Consider the following 24383-nt stretch of genomic DNA (forward strand, 5'->3'; position numbering starts at 1 on the left):
TGTGTGTCTGTGGGAATATGTCAAGGGGAGTTTTTTCCACTTCCTATGCAGAATAAAGTTCAATATTTCTCAAATACTGTTTTACATGAGAATTTACTAGCCAGATAGTCTGGCAGTCAAGTTTGTCAAAGATAGAGAAGACAGCTTTGGACCTTATCAGTATTGCAAAGGCCAATTATTACTGGAAAGATATAAATAAATGGTTTATGAACTTTTTAATGTAATTTGATACAAGTTTGATCTCTATATTTCGTTACTGATTCAAGGAAAGTTCATGTTTCCTGAAGAAAACATGCTTTTTGGAATATTGCTAGTACTTTTCCAAAATGAAGGGACATTTAAGAAAAGAAGTAGAAAAAAGTATATGTCTCACAGAGAAAAATATTTAATTAAATAAAAAGGGGCTAGACATTCAAATGTGTACTCATAATTATTTTTTATTTCTTTATTTACTATCTTATAGTTACATTTTAACATATAAAATTATTTAACTTTAGAATTCATACATTTGATTTGAATCATTCAGCATAAAATTTTACATTTACATTGATATTGCCTTCAGTACAGTTCTTGTAGTAAAATGTTTTTATTGATATTTCTATACAATGTAAAGTTGGATAGATAATAGACTTGTCTTTAGCATCCTTTGCGTCTCAGTCATCAATTTCATTCTTGATAGAAATATTTTTCAAACTAATGACATTTGAAAAAATACATCTTGCTTAGTGTAGCAGTGAGTTAATAATTTGTCTTTAAATATTCTTATAGCATACAACATAATTGGCTCCTGGCAAAGCTTAGATGAGGTTACCAACTGGCAAACGGGGTAGACACATGTATGCGTAAGGTGTTCTACTCAGGTTGATGGGATTACCATCCAGTCTGATGTCTTCAAGAGCCCTACGTACATAACTAAAATCTTTCATTTTGCAGAAAGTGTCTTCGTGCATCTCTTGAATGTTGTTGTTCTAAAAAAAAAAAAAAAAAGCTATCAGAATAGTTGTTTGAAAGCAATGTTTTACTCTTTGAAGAACAATTTATGGATGTATTTTCAGTGCCTAGAGAGACACTTGTTTGAGACTAGATGGTGGCTGCAAGTCATCAACAGAGAAATGTCCTGAGGAGGGGAAAATTTCCTGGCCGGTGCAGCACTTCAAAACTGAGGAACTTAAATCATGCAAGAGAGACAAGCTTTGCAGGAGGGGCCTGGTAGAAGTATAGAGCATTTTCATTTCCAAGATCATATTGAAGAGACTTATTAACGCAAATTGGAACCAGCACAGGCCAGTCCAAAAATCACAGAACCATAATTATCATCCTGACAGTTTGATATGCCTCAACCTTCAAAGGCACAAATCTGCAATTTGGTCTGTGACAAATTTCTTTCCCCCAGGGCCTCTCACACTAGCTTAACCCGCATCTGTAGATATACAGGAAAAAGTGAATGCTTTAGGTTTTATTCCTTTTAAGTAAATTCCTCTTATATACCTTATCTTCACTGATCTTTTGTTCTTGAAGTGAATCATTTTCAAAAATTAATTGCTACAATACAATATTGTCGGAAATTGAGACTAAAAAGGTCTGAAAATTCTTCCCTTCTTTTGCTAGTCAGAAATTGGTGTGGAAAAAGTCCATCTGACTATATTTGGCCTGTAGCACATAGCACTAAATATTTAATCTACAGGCATGGGCAGGTGAAAAAAAAATAGTCAGCTAGCAGGCAGAATATTTCTATAGATTTATTGAAAGATAGAAGTCAAATTATGTACAGTACACCCGGACAGTTATTCAAAGCTTTTTTTCTGTGCTATGTAATAAACAGAAACATCTTCTGATAATCAAAACTGGGCACTGGTATGAGAGGAGATAAGGGGAAAGAAGCAGAGATAGAAAAGGTTAAAGGAAGAAATCAGAAATGAAGGTATAAGTAAAAGCAAAAGCAAAAAAATAATAATACAGAAAGATGATGGATGGAATGTTTCAGCACACTCAGATGGAAAAGTTTGCCTGAAAAAAATGTTACTAACTGAGAATGACATTTAGTAAGAGAATGAAATGCACTGCTATACATATAACTAATATTTAAAGTAACTCTCTTTGTTTATCTGAAAGCATTTGTGTTGGAACATTTGTATGAGCAGTGTGAAGGTTTTCTGCCTTAGAAGTCTCTTAGACTAATGTTGCTCTTGACAGCTCTGAACCGAACTTTAATCTGTACTAACAATAAATCTATAATTTTATGCTTGAAAAATATTTGGTTACAAGTTCTAATAATTAATGCTTAGCTAAGCTAAATTTTACTTCTCCTAAATACTGCATTCACCAGTTTAACTGTATGTTTCGATTAGTTTGTTCAGTTAAGTAAGTACACTTTTGGATAAACAGGAGAAACAAAGCAAGACAGTAGTTGCCCTTTCCAGTTTTACTTACTATTTGAACATGATGTATAGAGCCATTTGGCATTTGTAGCCTACCTGGAGATGAAGAGCCTGGAGGCTTTCAGGGAGTGGCAATGGAATGTGATCCAGGTTATTGTCAGTGATGTAAAGATGCTGCAGTTCATGCAGATCCTAGAGGATGAAGGAAAAAGGAAGGGGAAAGTGATAGACATTTTTTAAAGTCTCTGGCATGTAAGTTTGAAATCTATCACTTTAATGAGCACCACTGGATGCTAACAAATTTTGTTTCAGCATGATATGGTTGAAAAGGCAGAAATTCAAAGGCAGCCATGGACTTTTATTTGCACAGGTTAAGAACTGTTACTGTTAAAGATTAGGTGTTCGGATTAAAATAAAGGAAAAGCAAATCTTTGAAATGTCTAGAGACTTAATAATTACAGTTGTAATTTCAATGATGTTCTAAAGTGAAAATACTGCCTTACCCAGTCATTATGCAGAAAGTCTTCCTAATCTGTTTTCTTGCTTTTGTGACAAGCTCACTCAATTTTGCAGAAATGTATTGATGTTGAAGCAAGTTATAACTGTATAAGCAATGACTGAGCTAAGAATAAATTTCTCATTCTATTTGAAAAGCTAAATCATTTTCTCCCTTGGCTTAGGGGAAGAAGCAGCTTCACCTGATAATGATCACGATAGTAAGATATAAACTTGACTAGGTCAATAAGGCTCAGTAGAATACTCTCTTTTTGCCCCCTTTTTAGACACACAAATTATCATGGTACCTAACTACTTCTTTGAGTGTAGTGTCCTAGTTTAATTCCTACTGACAGAACCCTGAGATATCAGGCTGAAGGTTCTTGCCAAATATGGAAGATAAAGACTGAGATTCCTTCATGGCTAAAATGAGGAGAGTGCAGAATAAAAGGGCAATAGGTCAGAGTCTCAATTTGGGGGACTGATTTCTGCCCATTATTCCTATTCCAAATACCTACCTTGATTGCTGTTGATCGCTTCAGTAAGATGCTGTCTTTCAAGGGACAAATTCAGAGATGTCTGGTTACAACTACCTTATTAGATGCAATTGAAGAGTGCGTATGAGCCAGGTCTAACATACAAAGCTAGCTTATGTTCTATAACGACTTCAGATTTCACATGTAATTAGGAGCATGGCTGCTTCTCCCCACCAAAATTCTTGAGGAAGGATGGTCACTCCAAGGTTTCAGTTTTGCTACTTTTCAAGGTAGAACGAAAGTATATAAATTTAATAAATCCTCTAGCAAGCTGCCATGCAGATACATGCCGGAGTAAGTTTGAAGCAGTGGCATCCATAGGTTTGCCCTTCCCTCTTGCCTAATTCTAAGGAAACATCAAGCAGCTTTCTGGAGTTTTGCTAGTCATGTGGATAGCTGGTTCATAGATGCAAACATAGTGGGCCATTGCTTGTCTTGTGTAGATTTTTGTAAAGAAGAATAAAAAGGGTTTTTGTGTCTAGCCGATAGTGCCTTTACATGTTGCCCCATTTTTATAGATTACCCAGGAGCCAGCACAGTCATGGTGCCTATAATCTGAACAGTTTTATTGCTGTAGAGTGACACTTCTGACCACAGCCTTTGGAGAAAGGAAGAAAAGATTTTTCCATCAAAACCAGACTTACTTTGAATGCCTCATTACGTATTCCATTGCGACCAAGCCTGTTCTTGCTGACATCGATGAATGTTAAGGTAGATGGTAACTCAGGGAGTTGCCTTATCCTATTGTCACGGAGCACCAGCTCCTCAAGTTGGGGCAATCTCCGGAAGGCATCTTCATGGATCTCTGATATAAAGTTTGCAGTCAAATCAATCCTTTTTAATTTGTCTGCCAGACAAATAAGAAACAAGCAGCATATAAGAAAGTATTTCCTGAAAGTTTTAAAAAAGAGAAAGGCAAATGGGTTAAATTACAGGTGAAGTGTCTTTTATCAGAGCACTCCTGACCCACTATGTGACAGGTCTCACTCTCTGTATATAATGCAATGCTCTGTATTTGAAGAGTTCTCCTACGGAAGAGGATCACCATTTCCTTCTCATCCTGTTTGGAATTTCCCATGTCATTTTTCATGCATCTTTCAATGAAAGACTTTGAAGTGTATAGTTTTAAAATTTCTGTGTGTTCTGGGAATCTTTTAAATGGTTGTCTTTTGGATAAATAACATGTAAAGTGAAATAAACATGTTCTCTACAACCTTGTTACAAATGTTTCTCTATTGTCAACATTTTTTCTATATGTAAGAAATTTGATATATGGACTTTTTCCTAAAATGCACTCAACCACTTTTTCCAATCAAAAAAAGAAAATTAAACTTATATTCGGCAAAAGAGAACACTGTCTAAATATCAGTGCAATTAATATGCATTAATTTTAAATTAATTTTTCTGTAGCTTACTTCTATTTTGGACCTAGAATGTTTTCCATGGTTATTTTATTTTTTATTGCCATGTTAGTAGTATATTTTGACCTAAATCAATTTTCTCTCTTCTTAGTATTTATTCCTCTTTTTTTCTTCCTTTTTTTATTATTTTTATTTTTATTTATTTTATTTTTAATATACCAGTTGTGTTCCTTTCCAACCTTTATGTTGGCTTAAGCAAGCCAAACCCTTATAGTTTTCTTTCATAAAAGGATCTTTGCCTTCCACTGAAATATTGTAGTAGCCTTTTGGTCACTGAATCACACAACTCATCATCAAATCAATAAGCATTAGTTACACAAAGTTAGGTCTAAAATAAAAAGCAAAGAGTGTGGCTTGATATCCAGGCTGGTGAGTATATAACAGTCCCTATCCCTAAACAGGGTAGTCTTAATACTTCCTGAAAAATCAGGCATCTTTAAGAATCTCAAGTAGGAAATGTGAAAATATAAGCTCTCTAAACCACCAGTTTTGGCCAGTTTCAGGCCACAAATTGGTTTGGATTATCAGTTTTCATTTACTGAAGGTTTTTCTACCATTGAGGATGTTGGTCTCTTCTCCCAAGTAGCAAGCGATATGATGAGAGGAAATGGCCTCAGGTTGTGCCAGGGGAGGTTTAGATTGGATATTAGGAAAAATTTCCACACTGTAGGGGTTGTCAGGCATTGGAACAGGCTGCCCAGGGAAGTGGTTGAGTCACAATCCCTGGAGGTGTTTAAAAGATGTGTAGATGATGTTCCTAGTGACATGGTTTAGTGCCAGAGTTAGATTAACGGTTAGACTTGGTCTTGCGGATCTTTTCCAACCAAGGTAATTCTATGATCCTGTGATTCTATAAGTCTGGAGTAAACCAATGAACATATACTTTAAAGATAAAATTTAAAAGTAAAATTCCTTTCACACAGACACTTTGCAAATATTTGAAACTATGTCTACCAGAGAACTTGTCTTGTTTAGTAAAACAGTACTTTCTAATATTTTACAAATGTTCCATGAGGTTTGGGTTTTTTCTGCCTTTGTGAAGCTGATGACAAGTAACAACAAAAAGATACATGAATGGTGTTATTTCTAATAATTCAAAAATTTGACAGAGAATCTGCATTTGAAGTACTGACCTTTGTGTTCATAAGTATGCGTTCCATATGCATTTATGTGTGTAATCCTACCATTATCATATGTTACATAAAGTGAATCACTGTGTCTTACATTCGTATGAGCCAGAAATAATACAAATGAAAGCTAATTGCACCAATACTACTCTCCATACTTAAGTTAGCAAAGTCGTTTCTGTTGATCTTCCTGATTCTGTTGTAGCGTGAGTAGAAATACATGGTTTTCTTAGGCAGTGGTGGAACAGCATCAAGTTCATGATCATCACAGTAGACTGTGGTCCCTATGCATGTACACAAAAGGCAAGTGGGAAGACCTATCAAAGAAAATAAAACAAAACAGTTTGTTAAAAAAAAAAAAAGTAGAAAAAATATGTTTAAATTACTACAAGTAAATGCTCACCTGAGCACATAATTATAAGATATTGTCAGTGATAAAATTCATTCCCATTCTGTTTTGATCACCACATCACACAATTGCCAGTATTTTTTTTCTCTCTATGCTTATTAGAAGGTCATTTAACTTTTCTGATACAGTGTTTCTCAGAATATAACAATAAAATATTAGGTGGTAACAGCCAACCAAAGATCAGTTTCTCCCTAAACTGGCAAATGTGCACTTCCATCAAGATGGAGAAATAACAGCAGATGACTAAAACTTGTTATGATTTCCCAAGTTTGTTTCTGTAAATAGTACTTCCAAATAATTTGTAAGGAAATTAATGTTTTTCTACAGAGCTATGGAGAAGAACTTCAATTTCCTATGCACGTTGCTTAATTACATCTTCTGATTCAGAAATTCAGCATCATGAAAAAATTCTCTCTCAGTCTGAGAGAGAACTGGAAGAACACATAAGACACTTGGTTACCACCAGAAGTTCATGAAAATGAAAAATCAAGTTAATTCATCTCAGTCATAGAACTACATGAATACAGTAAATGCAGAAGTTTCTTTTGATGATACCATTCTAATTTGGTGGTAATTATGACACTGAGTCGTTTGAATGTAATTTTCAGTAGGAAAATTTGCTAGTTGCTATGTGCATTGCATTTTATATACATATTTTCTTTGATTATGTGAATTAATCAGCATATCTGTTTCTCAGCTTTTATTCCCATAGAAATACTTTTCTGTTTCATGTTTTCGTCATCCTTGTAACAACTGGCTGTTGTTTTTTTTTTTTTTTTTTTCTCGTTACTTTATAAAATAATATCATAATTAATGAGTATGAAAATGTTTTCCTTGTACGTTAGTTTTTTTTCTCCAGATCAGTGGTAGCTATATGGAAGATTTACCTTCTGTCTCAGTTACCAACAGGCAGAAATAACTAACTGAAGGGCAGGCTGTATATGTGGTGTCTTTTCAGGCAAGGTTAAATAATCAGTGACTCTTTTATTTGCGAATCTCTACTTGGGCATCCACGACTAACATATGTGGAGAGATGAGACTGTTCTTTTACTTTTTATAACTTCTTCCACAGGACATTTTAAATTAGTTACAGGGAGCAAAGCTGACACAGGGAAAAAATAAGTTGTCACACCTTGAGCCATTCCAGCAAATGTAGGCCCAAATGAATGTAGAATTCAGGATGACTGCTATTTTTTCAAAGTATTGCAACATAGTACGGGAAGAGAGTTTTCCCCTTCTGTACTATTTTTGATCTTGGAGGAGTGGTATTCGTCACCCATGGCTGGTGTAGACTGAACAAGGACAGAGTTATGGGAAGGATTCAGAAAGATATCAACAAGAAAAATTGACTTGGCTTGATATTCCTGAGTCTTGTACTCTTCTATCCAGTACCAAGCCAAGAACAGCAGCAACATCTGACATGAAAATATGTTGCTAAAAAAAATGAAGATACAAACAAGATCTGATGTGATACATTACAGCCTTGAGCTTCCCATGCATATCTTTAGTTGATGCACTAGTTGATTTGCATTTGGTGCTCAAAAATGTTGACAGATATGGAATTCATAATATGCAATTTTTACGTGAAATGTTTTGTAACATCCTGCAGCTTTCAAAAATGAAGGAAATTGTGTGGGTTTTTTTTCTGAACTGTCCTGGGAAACTGTTATTTCCAATTTTGTTTGTTTTGACACTGCTGTATTTTTTCTTTTTTGCCTGGTCAAGGCTCACTAGTAATATGTATAAAAACAAGACTAGGAATGATTAATTTCACTGAACATGCAATTTTGGAAGCATGAGTTCTTTTTCCCCATTTGTCTTCTATGGCATTCAGTTATAGTAAAAATAGGCTTTTCCTGGTTTTGTATGTTGACAGCAGTGGATAACTTGAGTAAGCTGCAACTCCAAGAGTTTAGAGTAGCTCCTAATAAATGTCAGTTATTAGCATCACATGTTTGTGTGGGAGAGGGACAGATTGTGTTTCCCCTGTGAGATGTAGAAAGTTCTTATTTCACTGTAACTAATCAGAAGAACAGAAAATCATCCTCACCCAAAATTTCTAAATAGTACCATCCTTTTAAGTCTCATAACTTTTAATTTTCATGGTCAGAAATTCTTCAACAGTTTAATTATATTTTGCATTAACACATTTATAAAAATCCTGTATCAAATCATTATAAACCAAAATGAGTCGGTAATGATATTAAAATATAAGTAGTGGTAGCATTTGCCAACCATTACCAATTTTTTTTAAATGTTCTAAGTGTTCAAGTGTTAATGAAACTCTATTTGAAAAAAATCTTCATTAGCACACTTTTTCATAGAGAAATAGTGAGGAAACATTTTGACTAGGCACCCATCTGACTTCAGATCATTCAAGATAGATGTGTTATACCTCTCTACAGTAGGACAGGTACAGTCTTTTCAGTAAAACAGGTAGACATTCATATACAAGCAAAGTGGGCTCACTCAAAAGCAAAGCTACACATGCAAAACTAATTTCTCTTCCCTACTAACCATCTTGAGTTTGGGGTCCAAGAACCCCAGACCCCTGTGCTGAAGACCCATCAATTAATTTTGGAGTTGATGCTTCCTCCTCAGGTTCTTCTGTGAGTGGTGCAGAAGAATAACTCTCTTGAATTACAGAAGGTAGTGCTGTCCCAATCTCTGTCTAGGAAAAATTAAGAGGGAACAGAAGATGTTACTGTTTGCTTTCACTGGCAGCTGTTTCTCTTCCAGTTATTCATATTCTCCCACTAGAGGTCATATATGTTCTGAGGTTTAGTGCTTGAGCTGCATTTTATTCAGCAGCTATAATGAATTTAGATTATGTGTAAACATTTCATGAAACTCCAACATGCTTATTCACTTTTTATCTCAGTGTGATAAATGCTTTGTTGTATGCACACAAGTATGCACAGTGCATCTACTTCATTAGCTTTTTCCACATTTATTTGAAGTTAAATTAAATTTGTGATAACAAACCCTCATAGAAAGAGTATTGCAGACTTTCCAAGCTTGTTGCAGAGGGGCCTACATTTGTAAACAGGCAGAGTGGTTTCCTGTAATCACCGACACTGAGAATCTGCTCCAGTTGTGTGGTCTTTGCAGTTTACTTTACCACTGTATCTCGATTTCCCTGTGTGTAATAATATTGTTTGACCACCCCGGGATCTCCTTTGAAAATAGACTTGTTTGTTTGTTTGTTTGTTTTCTTTTTTTTTTTTTTTTAGCTCTCCAACAATTAATTAGTGTCCTTACAAGGCTTTGTACATCTGAGGTACTGTTTTAAAGTTAGTTAATACATCCACCCCTGTGGGTGCTGCAACTGTGCTGTAGTTAATACTACTTAGCCTAGATCTAAAGCATGATCAAAAGTAGGAGTTTTGCTACAGTATATTTATCCCAAGTGTGAAGGCACATAAGCCTAGAATTATGCTTTTATAAACATTTTCCCCCACTGCAACCTTCTAGCACACCACCACCATAAAACTATTGAATCTTGAGTTTTTCCCCTGACCAAACATCTGTTTTGAGATCAGCCGCTGTTTACTGCTGACTTTGCTGTCCACATGGAGAATTGGTTGTTGAAATCACTCACACTAGTGCTCATAAATTCTAGTTGCAAAAGACAAGTAAAAGTAGATGGCGTCCAGACTGGACAAGTGGTAAGGATTTTTTAAAGTAAGCTTCCTATGTTGACCATACAAGTTAAAGAAACTAACACACATGAGATCTAGGTCCCAAGCATGAGCAAAGCTTTTTCTATATTCTAATCTCTGTTTGAGTCTCTGTTCTTAACTATGTAATATTCAGCAAATAGAGTTATTTTAGTCTTCTTATTTCTGGATAGGATAGATTTTAAATGTATTTAGATGAAGTAGCTATATACATTTGTATGTGTGTATATATGTACCAAAATTTGGAAGAAAATACCTCACACTTCATAATAGACTCTCTGGGTCTTGCAGTGTAGCTATGTATCATTACAAGCAGTATTGATCATTTTGATCATAGACTGCCTGAGAAGATCTAAATAATCATCTAAAAACCACTTTTTGCACAGAAGTAATTTTCTTTAAGTCATATAGTGGCTTAAGTTCAAATATTTTGCACCACTGAAGGCAGAGAATATGGAAGCAATGAAAAATCAGGAAGAACTCTGAACCTCACAGACGCAGATTTTGCCAGAGCACACTACAGGTTCTCTGTATCTTCTTTAGTTGTATTCCAACAAGCTGTAGATACAATTAGTAAGTGGCTTTATGGATAAAAATGCCCTGATACAGTTACTACAACCATAACTTTGCAAAACACATTGTGATCAGGTGAGCAAGATGAACTTCAGTTGAACTGTGACTGAGTAACCTGTTGGTATAAGTAAGAGCAAGGAGGTACCTTGTTGCTTTGTGCAGACAAATACACAATGTTCCCATCTGCAACACTGACAGTAAAACAGCTTAACCAGGAATGGACTTGGGGACAAATCAAAAGACGACTTTGGGAACAAAGGAAATGGGACAGATGTTCTCCGAATGGAGGAAGCCTAGAGGGAGAGGGGCATTCCAGACTTTTATTGACCCAAGGTAGCATTGCACTGAAGTGCTTGCACATGTGGTCTACTTCTTCACCAGTTTTATGGAAATCAGAGAAGAGTCCCTGTTCTGAACTTTGAAACAAAATGCAGAGATTTTGAGACCTATCAATGCCTTTGTATGCATCTTTTGTGACAGTTCTACTGGAAATAACATTCTGGAGAAAAGCATTTTCAAGATACAGTTTGTAAATAGGCTTCAGACCTAACGTTCCTTTCAGTTGTTATGAGATTTGGGTCATCTACACTGGCTGCCTCTTTTCTGAATATTTGAGGGCATACTGTGTGGAATTTACTAGCTTGGGGTGTGTGATTGCTTTATGCTTTCTCAGGTGTTCCTAGTGGATTAATCACTGTGGCTGTTGGGTACCAAAGCAGAGGTATTAGCTTCCATTAAGTCTGTTCTCTTTTTTTATTACAGGACATTATCTAGTTTTCAAGATGCACAGTTGAAAGTCTCTCCATAGTTTCCTTCCAAGTGTGCTAAATCTGGATTCCAGAGAAATTGTTCCAAGCAGTTAGTATCAATACCTATTCAGTCTGTTTCACTAGTTGTCCAGTTGTGGCTACCATAAAAAAAACACCAAATACTACGGTGGATTTTATGGTGCTCCCATTTTTTCACTGGTAACGGAGTAGGAGTTTACTGATATGTGTGTATTACATATCAAACCCAGAGCATGAGCTGTACATAGGTTGGACTTGAACCAGTAACCTAAAGGTAAAAGTCTGTTTGCAATTATCGGTCATCTGGTCCATCCAGCTTTCTATCTTCTACATATTTAATAAATCATGCAAGATTGTAACAAGACAAAGATGTTACTTGGACTATATGCTGTACAGAATGATCCTTCAAATTCCAGATGTTTGTTTATTTTTGGCAAAATGCACTTTACTAAAAAATTGAAGCAGAAATTATTCTATATAACTTAATGATATAGTTGTCCATAGGGTTTTTTTGGGTTTAGGGGTGAGCTTGTATTTCCTTTGTTACTCTAAGTAATATTATTTATGAAAACTGACAAAGTAGGAAGAATATTGTAGAGAAATACAACAGAGCACGTTTCTCTTTGCCACTAGTTGCAGGTCTTCAAATTATAGTCAGCTTTCCAAACTGGATTTAATACATGGCATAAGAAAACACTGAAAGGGAAACACATGACCTACCTTTAGCCATTTAACTATGGGGTTAATAGTTACCTTACTTTGTCAATCAAGAGATTTAGAGAGTAGCAGTGAAGAATATTAGCCAAAGAGCATGCTGTAAGCAAAGTAATATGTTCCCTGAGATTGCATGGAGTATTTACTTTTTCCCCATTCTATATTTACCTGATGTGACTATGTTTATAAATGAAACTCCTTAATGTGCATGGCCAATTTAGAGTCACTTTTAGACCAGGAAGTTACAAAACTCAAGTGCATGGAAATTTGAAGGTTTCAATCAGCAATAAAATACAATTGGTAAAAGTCAACTTGTACTGTCAATCATCCATAGGCTAGGCATCTAGTCTATGCTAGCATCCTCTCACAGTCAGCAGAGAACAAGACGAAAGTTCTAAAAAGTATCTGCAGCCACTGTCCACAGATGCTGCATCTGGGATGGGCTTTTTGGGTGTCTCTTTTTCACCATTGGCTGAAAAGAAGGTGAGGCAAATGGAAAGGTTTTTAAGATTAGAAATGGCTCAGGAGACAGAGCTGTAAAAAAAAAAAAAAAAAAAAGAAAAAAATGAAAAAAGAAAAGGATGAAAGAGTATCTGTAGGCTAGGAGTCAGTAGGAGTGGAACAGAATAGAAAAGTAGTTAGGAGTAATACAGAAAATAAATAGATTTAAAGAAGTAAATGACAAGGCTGGAAGCCATCAGTTGCCACATTTTACTTCTGAGGTAGTGTAATTCCAGTGGCAGTCTATTGTTCTGTGTCTACATCTTTTAGGATCAAAGTTGATATGTTACATGTAATAAGTTAAAATCCACAGGAGAATCTGAAGAGTGTCCTGTTTCAGTGCTTCTTTTACTGCAAAACATATACTTAAAAACACAAACAAAAGTTCAGAACTTAAAAAGAGACATTATAACCTTTCAGGGCCAGTTGTACCACACACTGACCCATCAAAAAGAACTAGTTCCCCCCACAGCTGTTTTGAAACTACCAAAGTCTTATAAGAAAATGTCCAATTATGGTAGAGGTTTTTGGTTTGGTTTTCTTTCCGAAAGTGGCTCATACTTGTTTCTTCTTGAAGTTTGCTTTTAAAGTCTTCTTTCTTCTATTGTTCTATCTTAAAAATAAACAGACCTTGAGACATTGCATGTTAATGCAATAACTACTTAGACTGCAAATTCTGTACTTCAAATAAATTATAATTTTCCTGTACAAAGCTACATAAATAAGTTGTGTGGAGAAATTAGTGTAATAAAACTCATGGAGACCTTGGAGAAAGGGAAGGTGATATTAAAAAAAAAAAAAAAATCTAAGTAAACGGATTTTATCTAATCACACTTGTTCTCTCAGATTTTAATCGCTTATACATTTACACCCACATACCTTAATCTGTATGATTCACCAGCTGTTATGGGGCAGTCTCTTTCCTTAGAGTCTGGGATACTCTAGCATCCATGAATCTTATGCCAGGTTGCTATCCATTGGCTCCTTTTCCTCATTGGGAATGTGATTTCATGATGGCTGACATGGAAAGGAATGGTATATATTGTATTGTATACATTGTATTCTACAACCTTATTTCGTGTTGGCTAGCGCTAGCTTGAAGGGTCTTCACTGACAAGTCATCTGTGCTGTGACGTTATCAGGGTGCAGGACCTTTGATTTTGGCATAAACAACACATTTCTCAGTTATGCTGCTGGGAACAGTGTTCTGGAAATGGTGCAGTTGGGTACAGTGTTCTGCATTAGCAATGCAGGCCACTCTTTTAACCCTTTAAGCCTTCAAATTTTTTAAGTTATTTTGTTGTTTCTGCTGGGTCTTACACACGTAAACACAGAATTTTCCACTCATACTTGAGTCAAATCTATGTTAACATTTAAGCTACAGAGCTCTAGAACTGTAACTTAGTTCTCTAGAATTGCATGTATGTGGCTTCTGCCTTGGAAAATATAGGTAGACTCTGAAGTTCTTATAATTAGTCCTAGAAAAATAAGTAATTTTTTAGCACCTTTTCCACATAATATCCTAAAGCTTCTTGTCTTAAAAGTAAGTGTATCTATGTCATGTCTGATTTTAGCTGAGTAAAAGCATTTATGCTGTACAGCATTCCTACAGAGATTTTACTTACTAATTCCATTGCCTGAGAATTAGGAAAGTCCATATAAATTGAGCTAATATGGATTTCTATGAGTACAAATGAAGTCAAAGCCTCATTCCAGCTCTGTCTTTGAAATTACAGATTTTATTTCTAACATTCTGCTTTGAGGGCTATGTGATTTACAAGTTAGCCTACAGCAGATGCTTCTCTTTGGAACAGTGCTAAAGTTTTGCAAGATATAAAATTTGAAAGATAAATATGGTAGTTTTAGAAATCAGAACAGGGCTCTTTGCACTATTATAAAGCACAAAAAGACTGAAAACTAGTCCCAGCTATTTAATTAAGATTTCCACAGGAGCTCTTGCTGATCCAAACCACAAAGTAGACAGTGAAAGCCAGACAAACAAATTGGTAGGTCACTTAGAAAGCCAGACTATCTATCAGAAACTTTGTCAACCCTCAGACCTGTGCTAAAAGGCTGCTTCAGATGAACTTCCAGAGCTTGCCATAAAGGAGGGTTCAGGGTCTCAAGCATGTTTCCTCATGCAGTCCAGGCAAACCCATCACTGCTGCAGCTGAACATGCTTTTGCACAATTCACCAGCCTGACTTTTCTGAAATGCACTGTGATTGTTCTGAATCTGAACTACAAAAAAATGGTTGAACTACAACCAGATTCACTCAGTTTAATGTCAAACATTGAATTCAAGTGTCCTATTTAGTAGCTTAGTCTTGTGACATTCCTGGTGCAGTCAGTGGAGGATGAGTTACTTCCTGAGGGTGGTTTAGTACACATAGATTATGATCAACTTCCTGAGGTGCCTCTCCATCTTCCTTTGGCTGTGAAGCAGATGATACAGAGGCAACCATGTTTTCTACCAGACATCAAGGCCAAGTCTGGTGTCAGATGTGCTCTTCCTCTCAATTCTACAGCTTATAATGTGAAAATATTTCACACAATTTGATCCAATCCTGTTCATATATGTAGCCTGCAGTGATAAAGACATAGTGCTCATGAGGTTCTATACCTTCAGAACTAGAGAAGTTTCTAAGAGTTTAGGTTCGTCTTCACAGTGTGAACCGTTACACTACATAGAAAGGTCCAGTCAGTGTAAGATAAGTTAACATTTAGTGACAGGTCCAGAACATTAATATAGTGCAAGGAAGACAGTGCTGAGGACAGGAGCATGGGTGTGATGCATTGCCTGCCACTGGGAGGGGCATTCAGCATCACAACAATGGGCATTGCTACACAACTCTAAAAATAAGGAACACCAATTAAAAAGAAAAAAAAAAAAAACAAAACAGTTTTCCTGCACTTTAATTTTTTGTACTTTCTATTTTTTCTTGAACATGTGATCTGAATTCTACATCGAGGATCAATAGTTGCAGCTATTTTATCTACAGCTACTATTTCCCCTTCTATTAATAAAAGCTAAATCAGGATTGGGAGTTATAAAACAAAAATTGGAAGCTGGTTCAAGCTTAAATCTGTAAAGAAAGCCAGAGCCAAAACCACTCTTGAGAAATAGCACTCAAAGTAAATTTTCAATCTCCAGATTTCTGTGATATCACAATAGGGATTTTGCTGCTATGAAATACATACAATATCTGCAGTACCATTTATATACTCTTTTTATTTAAACAGCACAAAAAACAACATTAAAAACTATAACTATGTTGGCTCAACAATTGAAGGAATCCTTCCCTCTCAGGACATTCTATGATTCTATTAAGTCTTTAAGCATCTAGCAAGGTACAAGGTTGCACTGAGGAATATAAGGAAAGAGATTAAGTGGAGTTTTACTTAGCTAACTCAGGTGACTGATACATATTATGCAGCTAAGAATTCAGGCATGAATTTGATTAGGGCTTTACAATTGTGCATGATCCAAAGAATTCATTGAGCTATCTGTCTCAGACTTAGGACTATTTGTGTATGGAATTAGGCATTCCTGCACCTAAGTAATTCAAAGATCTCATCTTCTGAATTTTCACACCTGTTTTACTCCATTTCAGTTCAGATGAAAACAAAGGTGTTGGGTCTCCATTCATCCAAGAAGCAAGAGTGCTGAGATATAAGTTGCTAGCCTGAGGAGGCTGGCGCTCCAAAAATCTCTTTCCCAGGAGACAGACATTCTAGCCACTAAATGGTGGCCAGAGGCATGTTTGTATGAGATGTTGAAACAAAGTCAAAATACATCCAAAGATGCAAAATTAGTGGCAGGAGAAGAGAACAAGCCATAGGAAACATGATTATGTAGACTAATATGAAAGGAACTGAGACCTGGGACCTTTTCAAAAGATTATTGGTGTCCCATGCATTAGACAATCACTAAATATGAGTGAAGATAGAAATGAGTTAGAGGAGAGTCAGAGCAGAACCACAACACTCCTCACTCTGAGCTGTGTACCAAACCATGTTCTGGGTCCGGGTTTGTTTGTCTCTAAAATAACTTTTATCTTAAGTGATTTTTAAATTTGATAGAGATGAAAATGTTTTTTAGCTTCACAGTGTTCAGAAAAAATACATAGCTATGGGTACAATTTAGGAATTTGGGGTAATTTTCTAAAATACATGTATCCTTGTTTCATACCCCACATCAGTAGAGATGAGGCACATTACTTCCATCTGGAAGAAGTGTCAAAACTGGAAGTGTGGGGGAAAAAATAAAGTTTAATTGACCAGGGAAATTGAGGTAGCAAGTATGTACCCTAAATGGTCTATGTAATCTCACTGTGGAGTATCACCTGTCACCATCTTCACAGAAATTTCAGGCATTGTGATAGTTACTCTTAAGCAATGGCCCCAATTTAGGTGTCTTCAGACCAGGACAACTACTTTGAGAATCTTACTCAATGCGAGGTAAGAAGAAGGATGTAGTTACTCTGTTCAGCTAAGGTAGTGGTACCTAATGTCACACCCAGGATGAGTTTTAGGTGCTTAAGAATGTCTTGGTCAGCACACTTAGTCTTTATAACATTTCAGGTAACTAAGCAGGTGAGACGAGCTCTTCTTGGATTGTTGTACTAGAACTTAGGGACTAACATGCTACTTCAAATTCTTCCTTTTTTGTCTTGTGGTATTTTAACTATTTACTTTTGCTATACAACAAAACAGTCTAAACATCAGTCAGGTATTTCGTGACTACTTTTTATTCCACAGAAGTGTTCACCATTTGTGAAGGCATCTGTACAGAAGCATATGGAATCAGTTATGAACAGTCAAGCAAATGTAAGAGCTGTAGTCAAAAGCTTTCTGAAAAAGTAGAAAAATTCCTATTTGGGGATAAAGCTTGGAATGGTAAATTTAATTATCAACTTTATAGTTATCTGATTTCTACATTGCTTGTACCAATTAATATTTTTTTTTTAAAGTGTATGACATGTTCCAAAAAGTCATTGCAAATCCATCTTGATATCTTCTTTAATCAGCTACCTGCCACAAAGAGAGAAACAGCATTGTAAGCCTCTGTCAACTCTGCAGAATGGCAGGAAGGAGTTCTTGCACAAGATCCATCTTCATGTGTGTTATGGCAACAACAGAGAAGCTTTGTGCACATGCGCACATATATATAAGTGAATACGTGTGTATAATTCAAGTTCTCATTTTTGTGCACGCGCCTGAATATCCTGTTATCAGTTTCATTCAAATTCAACAAGCTAATGCAGGATCAAATATTTCACAGTGCTTGTTTCTGACTGTTTCATGGATCATACTTTCCAGCTTACTTCTGTGTACACTGACCCATGCCAATCTGTATTCAACCCCCTTGTTTTGCTGCTTATTCAGTGCTAGGATAGCTCCCTTCCTTCTCAGCCTCACTGATAGCCTATTCTGTTCAGGAAAATGTTTTTCTTATGCACCTATATTTTCACTTCTTATTTTTCTAACTCAGCTTTTCGTACCTGAAGGAAAATGGATTGATTATGTTTAACAGGCACTGATGATTTTGTTAGACATTAGTAGGTGATGTACACAGGAATTTCTGTCTCCACAATTTGTTCTTCTCACACACTATCCAAAGAAAGTTTTAGTTTCAAAGAGGGAAAAACTCTGAGCCTTCTCTTTTACCAGTGAGAAGCTTACACTAGAATGCCTTTGACAGTCTGGATTGATTGTATCAGTTTTAAAGGAGGATATCTGTCTTTGTATATTTTTGCAGAGCAGCTGGGACAATGAAGACCCAGTCTTGACTGGGGCTTCTGGACCCTGTTGTGATATAAATATTCATTGAAAAAAGATAATGGAACTTTGTAGGAAAGAGGCAATGCAGCAGCTGATTTTTATACTGTTGTAACTGTCAGATTCAGAAGACAGATTCAACACAAAGCTTGTATACTACCTTACAGTGATATTCCTTTGCAGTCTCTTTCTCCTTTAACACCTTGGAATGTCTTCCTTAATAACATATTTCTCTTTTATATTGCTTTTTTAAATTATTTATTTTTTTTTTACTCTTATCTGTGAAAGAGTTGTTAGTGTTCTCTCTGAAGTCTCTATACACTATTTATTTCTGAGTGATCTATTACTTAAGGTTTTTTGGTTGCATGTCTCACTCACCTGGAAACTTGGAAACCACAGATTTTGTAGTCCAGGTTTGACCCATCTAATACATGTCAATGCACAGATTTGATCGAGGACTCAGTACAATCCTCCCAGGAAATTCACAGCTACAAGTAAAATCTTTTCACTAAAAAAATGTGTTCCGTGTACACTTCTTGAATATAACTAAAATGAAACAGATCAGCTGATGTTAGCAGGCAATGCTAGACAACCTCTGATTCCCATTAAGTAACTTTCCAAATGTTAAAGTTACTCTAAAATCTGTGAGAAAAATGTGCAGATTTCAAGTGGAAAAATATCAAAAACTGTTGTATAGATAAAAGATTGTCATAAAAATTTTAACAAGCCAATGAATTGTGTGTGTGTATACACACAGACACTTCATTTTTGGCACATATACTTCACAAGGAAAAAGAAGAGAGCAATAAGAGAAAATGTTATTTTGTTTGACTGTTTCATTTTTTTCCACTATTTCAGAAGGCTAAAGACATGATTCAGAATTGCCTAAAAGGAAATGGAGGCCTTAAATCAGGCCCTAAAGAGTTACTGTACACAGGGTACATCTAATGAAGGCCTGCTGTTTCTATGAGTCTCTGTGGAATTGCTCATCATTTAAGCTATGCATAATAAAAACTAACCCATGACCTAGCATAAATACTGGGTTTTACACATAGAACCACTTGTGTATTTTACATCTTTATGATAACAAGATTGTAGGGAGGAAAGTCATAACCACAATCAAGAAACCAAATGTGTTCTATTTAAAAATTTAGTGACTTCAATGACATTCAGTGTCTAGAAGATAATTTTCAACACTGAAGTGCATGTCTATTAAAGCTGCTTGAATTCTACAGCATTGACAACTCTGAGCTCTCCCAAGTATGGTGTGGAACATGGTAAGGGGAATGTAAGCAAAAAAAATTTGGCTAAACATCTAGGAAATAAAGACTCTCAGAGAGAGATCCGTCCATATGCAAAGTAACATTCTTTCCAACTGCTATGATGGATGACCTTCACTTGATGAGTTTTAAGAAGACTGTCTGAAGAACTCAGTAATGGGAGACAATCCTGCTCTGGAAAAGAAGTTTACAAGAGGAAATGAAAAGACTTTTTGGACTCTGCATATTCCATGCTTCCATAAAGAAAGCAACCTGTGATAGCATCTCTTATATCTGTTCTTGTTGGGTACAATATTGATCATTCAGAATTTCCGTTCAGCTGGAAAAGAACCTTAGTAGCTTTGCCTTTTTTCTATCTTTCACTTATAAGCTCATCTCATGCTTCATTGTCATAGGACCTCACAGAGAGAGCATAGCACAAGAGTCCCACCTATCACTTGGTCCATTACTAATCCATTGCTTGAATGGGAAAATCTCTATCATGAGGCACATATAAAAGAGCATCTCTTATTTGTGGCAAGGAAGCCATTTCTGTAGGACTGATAAAGACTTTATGTTTAAGAGCAAAGGAAGACAGGAACTGTGATTTATTAGTCAATGTGAAATAGGGAGAGCACAAGTATCCCATGACTAAAAGTGGATGTGACTTTATCAGGGAAGAAAGATCAAGTGCATGGGTTTGTAAAGAGCTTTGATTCTGTGTGGCACAAGGAAGCTAGCCAAAGGCAAAATAAGTTATTTAGAGCAAAGTTCTTCTCAGTCCTTCCTAGATGAGAAAGTATATATCCTCCAAACCGTAAAATTCTCACCTTAATGCAAACTTTGAGATTATTTTTATCTCTTCAGTTCTCTGATTTTGGTATATATTTATACTTAAATTGTCTCTGTCCTTTGATTTTGTAGATGCTACCCAATTTTGATCTCACCTTGATAAAAGCTCCTGTCCCTCCTACTGCAATCGTGAATCAATCAAAGGAAAATATTTTAATGAATTATGTACTGTAATGGGAAAAAAGTACTAAAGTATTATATGTAGCAGCAAAACCCCCATAATATTACTTAAATGTTATATTTTCACTCAACATCTATTGCGTGCAATCCTGGATAATTGTGTGTATATATCACCTTCAGGGAAGTTGTGCCCAGCAGAGTTAGATTAAAATTAATGTAGATTTTTAGTAATGCAAACAAATACAGGAATGTAGGAGGAGAAGGAGATGTTTAAGTCAACAAATGGAGTCCATTGCTTGTACAGACAACATACCTTACTATCTTATATGATAACAGCATTTCAACAGTTTTTCTTCAGTAATCTTTCTTACTTTCCTGTTTTTCAATTCAAGTGCTTTTCCCTTTCCTCTTTACTTCCTTCTGCCTGCTTTCCTAAGAGAAGTATAAACCACTAGCATTTATAGCCTGGAATACTTGTATTGAACATATCTATTATAAAAATAACCTCAGGAAACAGCGTTTTACAACTTCATTTAATGGGGACTGCTGGATGTCCTATCCCACCTACCTTCATGCCTTATCCAGACAGATAATCATGAGGACAATCTCCAACAGAATTGGTGGCAATGCAAGGAAACCTGAGGGAGGCACGGTAGCTTTCACATGCTCTCAAAGATTACCACAAAAACAAACAAACAAAACAGGAAATATTTTGGCCACATTTGTAGATTAGGGAAAATGTGAATGAACTATGGTGTGTTATTAGAACAGAAAACTGTTGATCAACCAAAGGCAATAGCAACCACATGAGCAGATTTGTCTGATAAAAGATTTTGTGGCCAACAGAAGCTCTTCAGTAGCCACTACCTTTGTGCACTTTGGAAAGATAAAATAAATGAATATCTGTTTACCTCTAATTGATCAGACTGCTTGTTTTCATCATAGACAAATGGGTGAGGCAGTTCTCCAAGCGGTATGTCATAGAACTCAGAATCATAAACTACAGTATCAGTGATAGGTGCAGCTCGAACAGATTCAAAGATAAAAAATCCCAGAAAAATATTTGCAAAGGTCTGCATTCTGATATCTCTTCTGAAAGAGAAGAAAATGAACAATATGTGGGCACAGTGGTATTTGCAAATAATCTATGAAAATTAATCTCATAAATACAGTACTTATATGTATGAAACAATTATTCTGAATGGATAACTCTTATTTATTCATGATGATCCAATGATATATCCTGTTATGCTTCTTGAAGAATCCCCGAGTTGAGAATTTCTGCAGACTACTTTGGCCATGATGACATTTAGATAATTTTATGAAAGATCTGTTGAGTTTCATTGGTATAAAAATAAACTGACTTTAATGACAAAGTACCTGAAGAGGTGAAAGAAAGATATATATGCATATTTTCCCCTTTTAATCTAACTTCACCTATTTCCACTGCAGTATTAGAGAAAAACTTTTGAGAAACTAGGCAAAAGCTAAATTATTATGTTGTGTCTATCACAATAAATAATCTTTAGAAACATACAATGATGTAATTTTGTCTCTCTCCTCCAACATTTAAAAAAAAATAAAATTAAAAAAATTAGAAAACATGAGGGTCTCTTTCTTTGTTGTCTCTGTATAAGAATAATCAAAACACTTTTCATTCAGTAGTTGTTTTGCCAGAATGTAATTTTAATTGGTTGAATGGTGTGGCATATTTGGACCATCACTTCTGCAAAGGCCTGGGGAGCAAAATAAAAAGCATAGCCCTGTGAGTGACAGCACTCTGCTTTCATTCATCATTCAATCAACATCATTTTTGAAGTAGTGAGAAATGGTAGTATAGTACAGTTCTCTCTCTACTTGGAGAACAGAACTCTAAAATCTAAGTGTTCCACAGTTAAAAGCTCCATATTTTAGCAAAATGATAGAAAACTCATACTAGGCTTGAATATTAGAGTTTATGCATTCCTTATTCCTTGTAAGTCATGGATTCACTATTACCTTATAAGGTGCCTGACACAGGGCTCTATTCAGCATTCTTTGCTTATAGCTTGATTTAGTTGGCTACAGCTCCCACTAATTTCACCAAAAGCACAGACAGTGATAATGAGCAGTGCATAAGTCCAATAAATTCTACTCCTGATGTGATGCCATAATGCACACACTTATATATTTCATTTTAAAACTGTAGCTACTTAAAATAGATTAAATATAAGAAATGCATGAGATATTTTTTTGAATGTGTGTGCTGAGCAACAAACTGAATTTTAGTTTCATGAAAAGAAGTCTTTATGAAGCTGGTTTAGGCATGAGGATATGAAATTCCTCTGGGGATGGTCAGCAACACAAGGCGTTCATTTTTCCCTCATTTACTTTATTCAAAAAGACTTTTCAGCTGCTGCTGAGAGACGCTTGAGTCACTTGGGCTTGTATTTGAGAAGACTTAGTTGAATTGCACCTTTCAGTATTAGCTTCCAATATTACTAAAGGTATTCTGCTCCATTACAAACAAACAAACAAAAAAAAAAGAAATTATATAAAATAAAAATGCAACCAATCTCTGAAATAAAATCAAGTATACTGGAACTTGTATTTTAGTGGTTTTTCTTTTTGTTCTTTTGTTTTGTTCTCTGCCTTTATGTTTTCTGCTGCTTTTTTTTGACAGGACTGTTTCTGGTCTTGCTTTTCTTTTGCATATCATTTATCCCAAATGATTCAGCTATAATGGATGTTCTCTATTAACACAAAATGTAATACTAACATGTCGTGTGTAATTTTTCCTTGAATAAACAATTTCTAAGTAAGAAATTACTTATTATTAAAATTTGATTTTGTTTTACACTGCCTAGAAATAAAAGGATTTTGAACGGTATAGGGCTTGATAAGTATTTCATTTTGCAATTATACAGACAAACCCAGCAAATAAAATGAAAATATCTGTGAAAAAAATTATTTACCTATGCCCATAGCATCTACACTAAGTCGCAGAGTTTGCATGTCTCTCTACTTCCCTTATGTGTAATATATTGGAACACACTGTAATGATATTGGCATCTGCAGCAGCTGCAAGATCAAATATTTTGGTGAAGATTATGTACTCCTCTCACAGGAAGGAATTAAGACATATCCAGGGAAAAATAGTCTCCTCAATCTGCAGCCTTTGAATCAGTATTATGCATAATAAATCAAACAAATACTGTAAAAATATTTCCAGCATTAAAAATCCAATTAACTGTTCTAAGAGAGAAGTACCGAAACTTACCTTTAGCTTCCAATCTCTCAGATGGGATGGAGTTGCTCAGAATGCAGAGCCAGTGGTATTAGACCCCGACCAATGGCAGTGGCATTCTGGGGCAGTGGGAGGTGGTACAGCCTCTACCCTCTGCTGGAGACCTGAGCCCAGGGCGTTTCTCAGGCTTCAATCACCTTTATATTTGATTTTCCTGAATCAAATTTTAGCAAGGTCAAACAAAGGTTTATTGTAGCAAATGACATTTATTTTATGTCACAGCTTTTTACCCTTTCCCTTCAAATTTCTTACTGCTCTTACCAATATATAAGTATACCAATATACAAGTATACCAATAACACGCTCAGTTGCATTCTGGAAAAAATCTTTTGGGTCTTCTGATAATCTAGAAATGCATATTTTCCGATGACCAAAATCAAGGCTTCAGCAAATCTGGTTACATATGAATATTTTTCCTATATGTTACACTTCTATTTTGGGACTCATTGTATGTGATAACATAC

General features: G+C 35.6%; 1 protein-coding gene across 1 annotated transcript; it reads right to left on the reverse strand.

Annotated features, from left to right (window-relative positions):
* Positions 1-447: 447 nt before the first annotated feature.
* Positions 448-23989, reverse strand: EPYC (epiphycan). The gene is made up of 7 exons (XM_065859443.2): positions 23893-23989; positions 21545-21725; positions 8884-9037; positions 6116-6274; positions 4054-4256; positions 2475-2570; positions 448-968 (listed from the first exon to the last, which is right to left on the reverse strand). The coding sequence occupies exons 2-7, from the start codon at positions 21710-21712 to the stop codon at positions 798-800; spliced, it is 951 nt and encodes a 316-aa protein (XP_065715515.1). The 5' UTR covers positions 21713-21725; positions 23893-23989; the 3' UTR covers positions 448-797.
* Positions 23990-24383: the final 394 nt, after the last annotated feature.

Source organism: Patagioenas fasciata, chromosome 1 (assembly GCF_037038585.1).
Source record: "Patagioenas fasciata isolate bPatFas1 chromosome 1, bPatFas1.hap1, whole genome shotgun sequence".
Lineage (NCBI taxonomy): Eukaryota > Metazoa > Chordata > Aves > Columbiformes > Columbidae > Patagioenas > Patagioenas fasciata.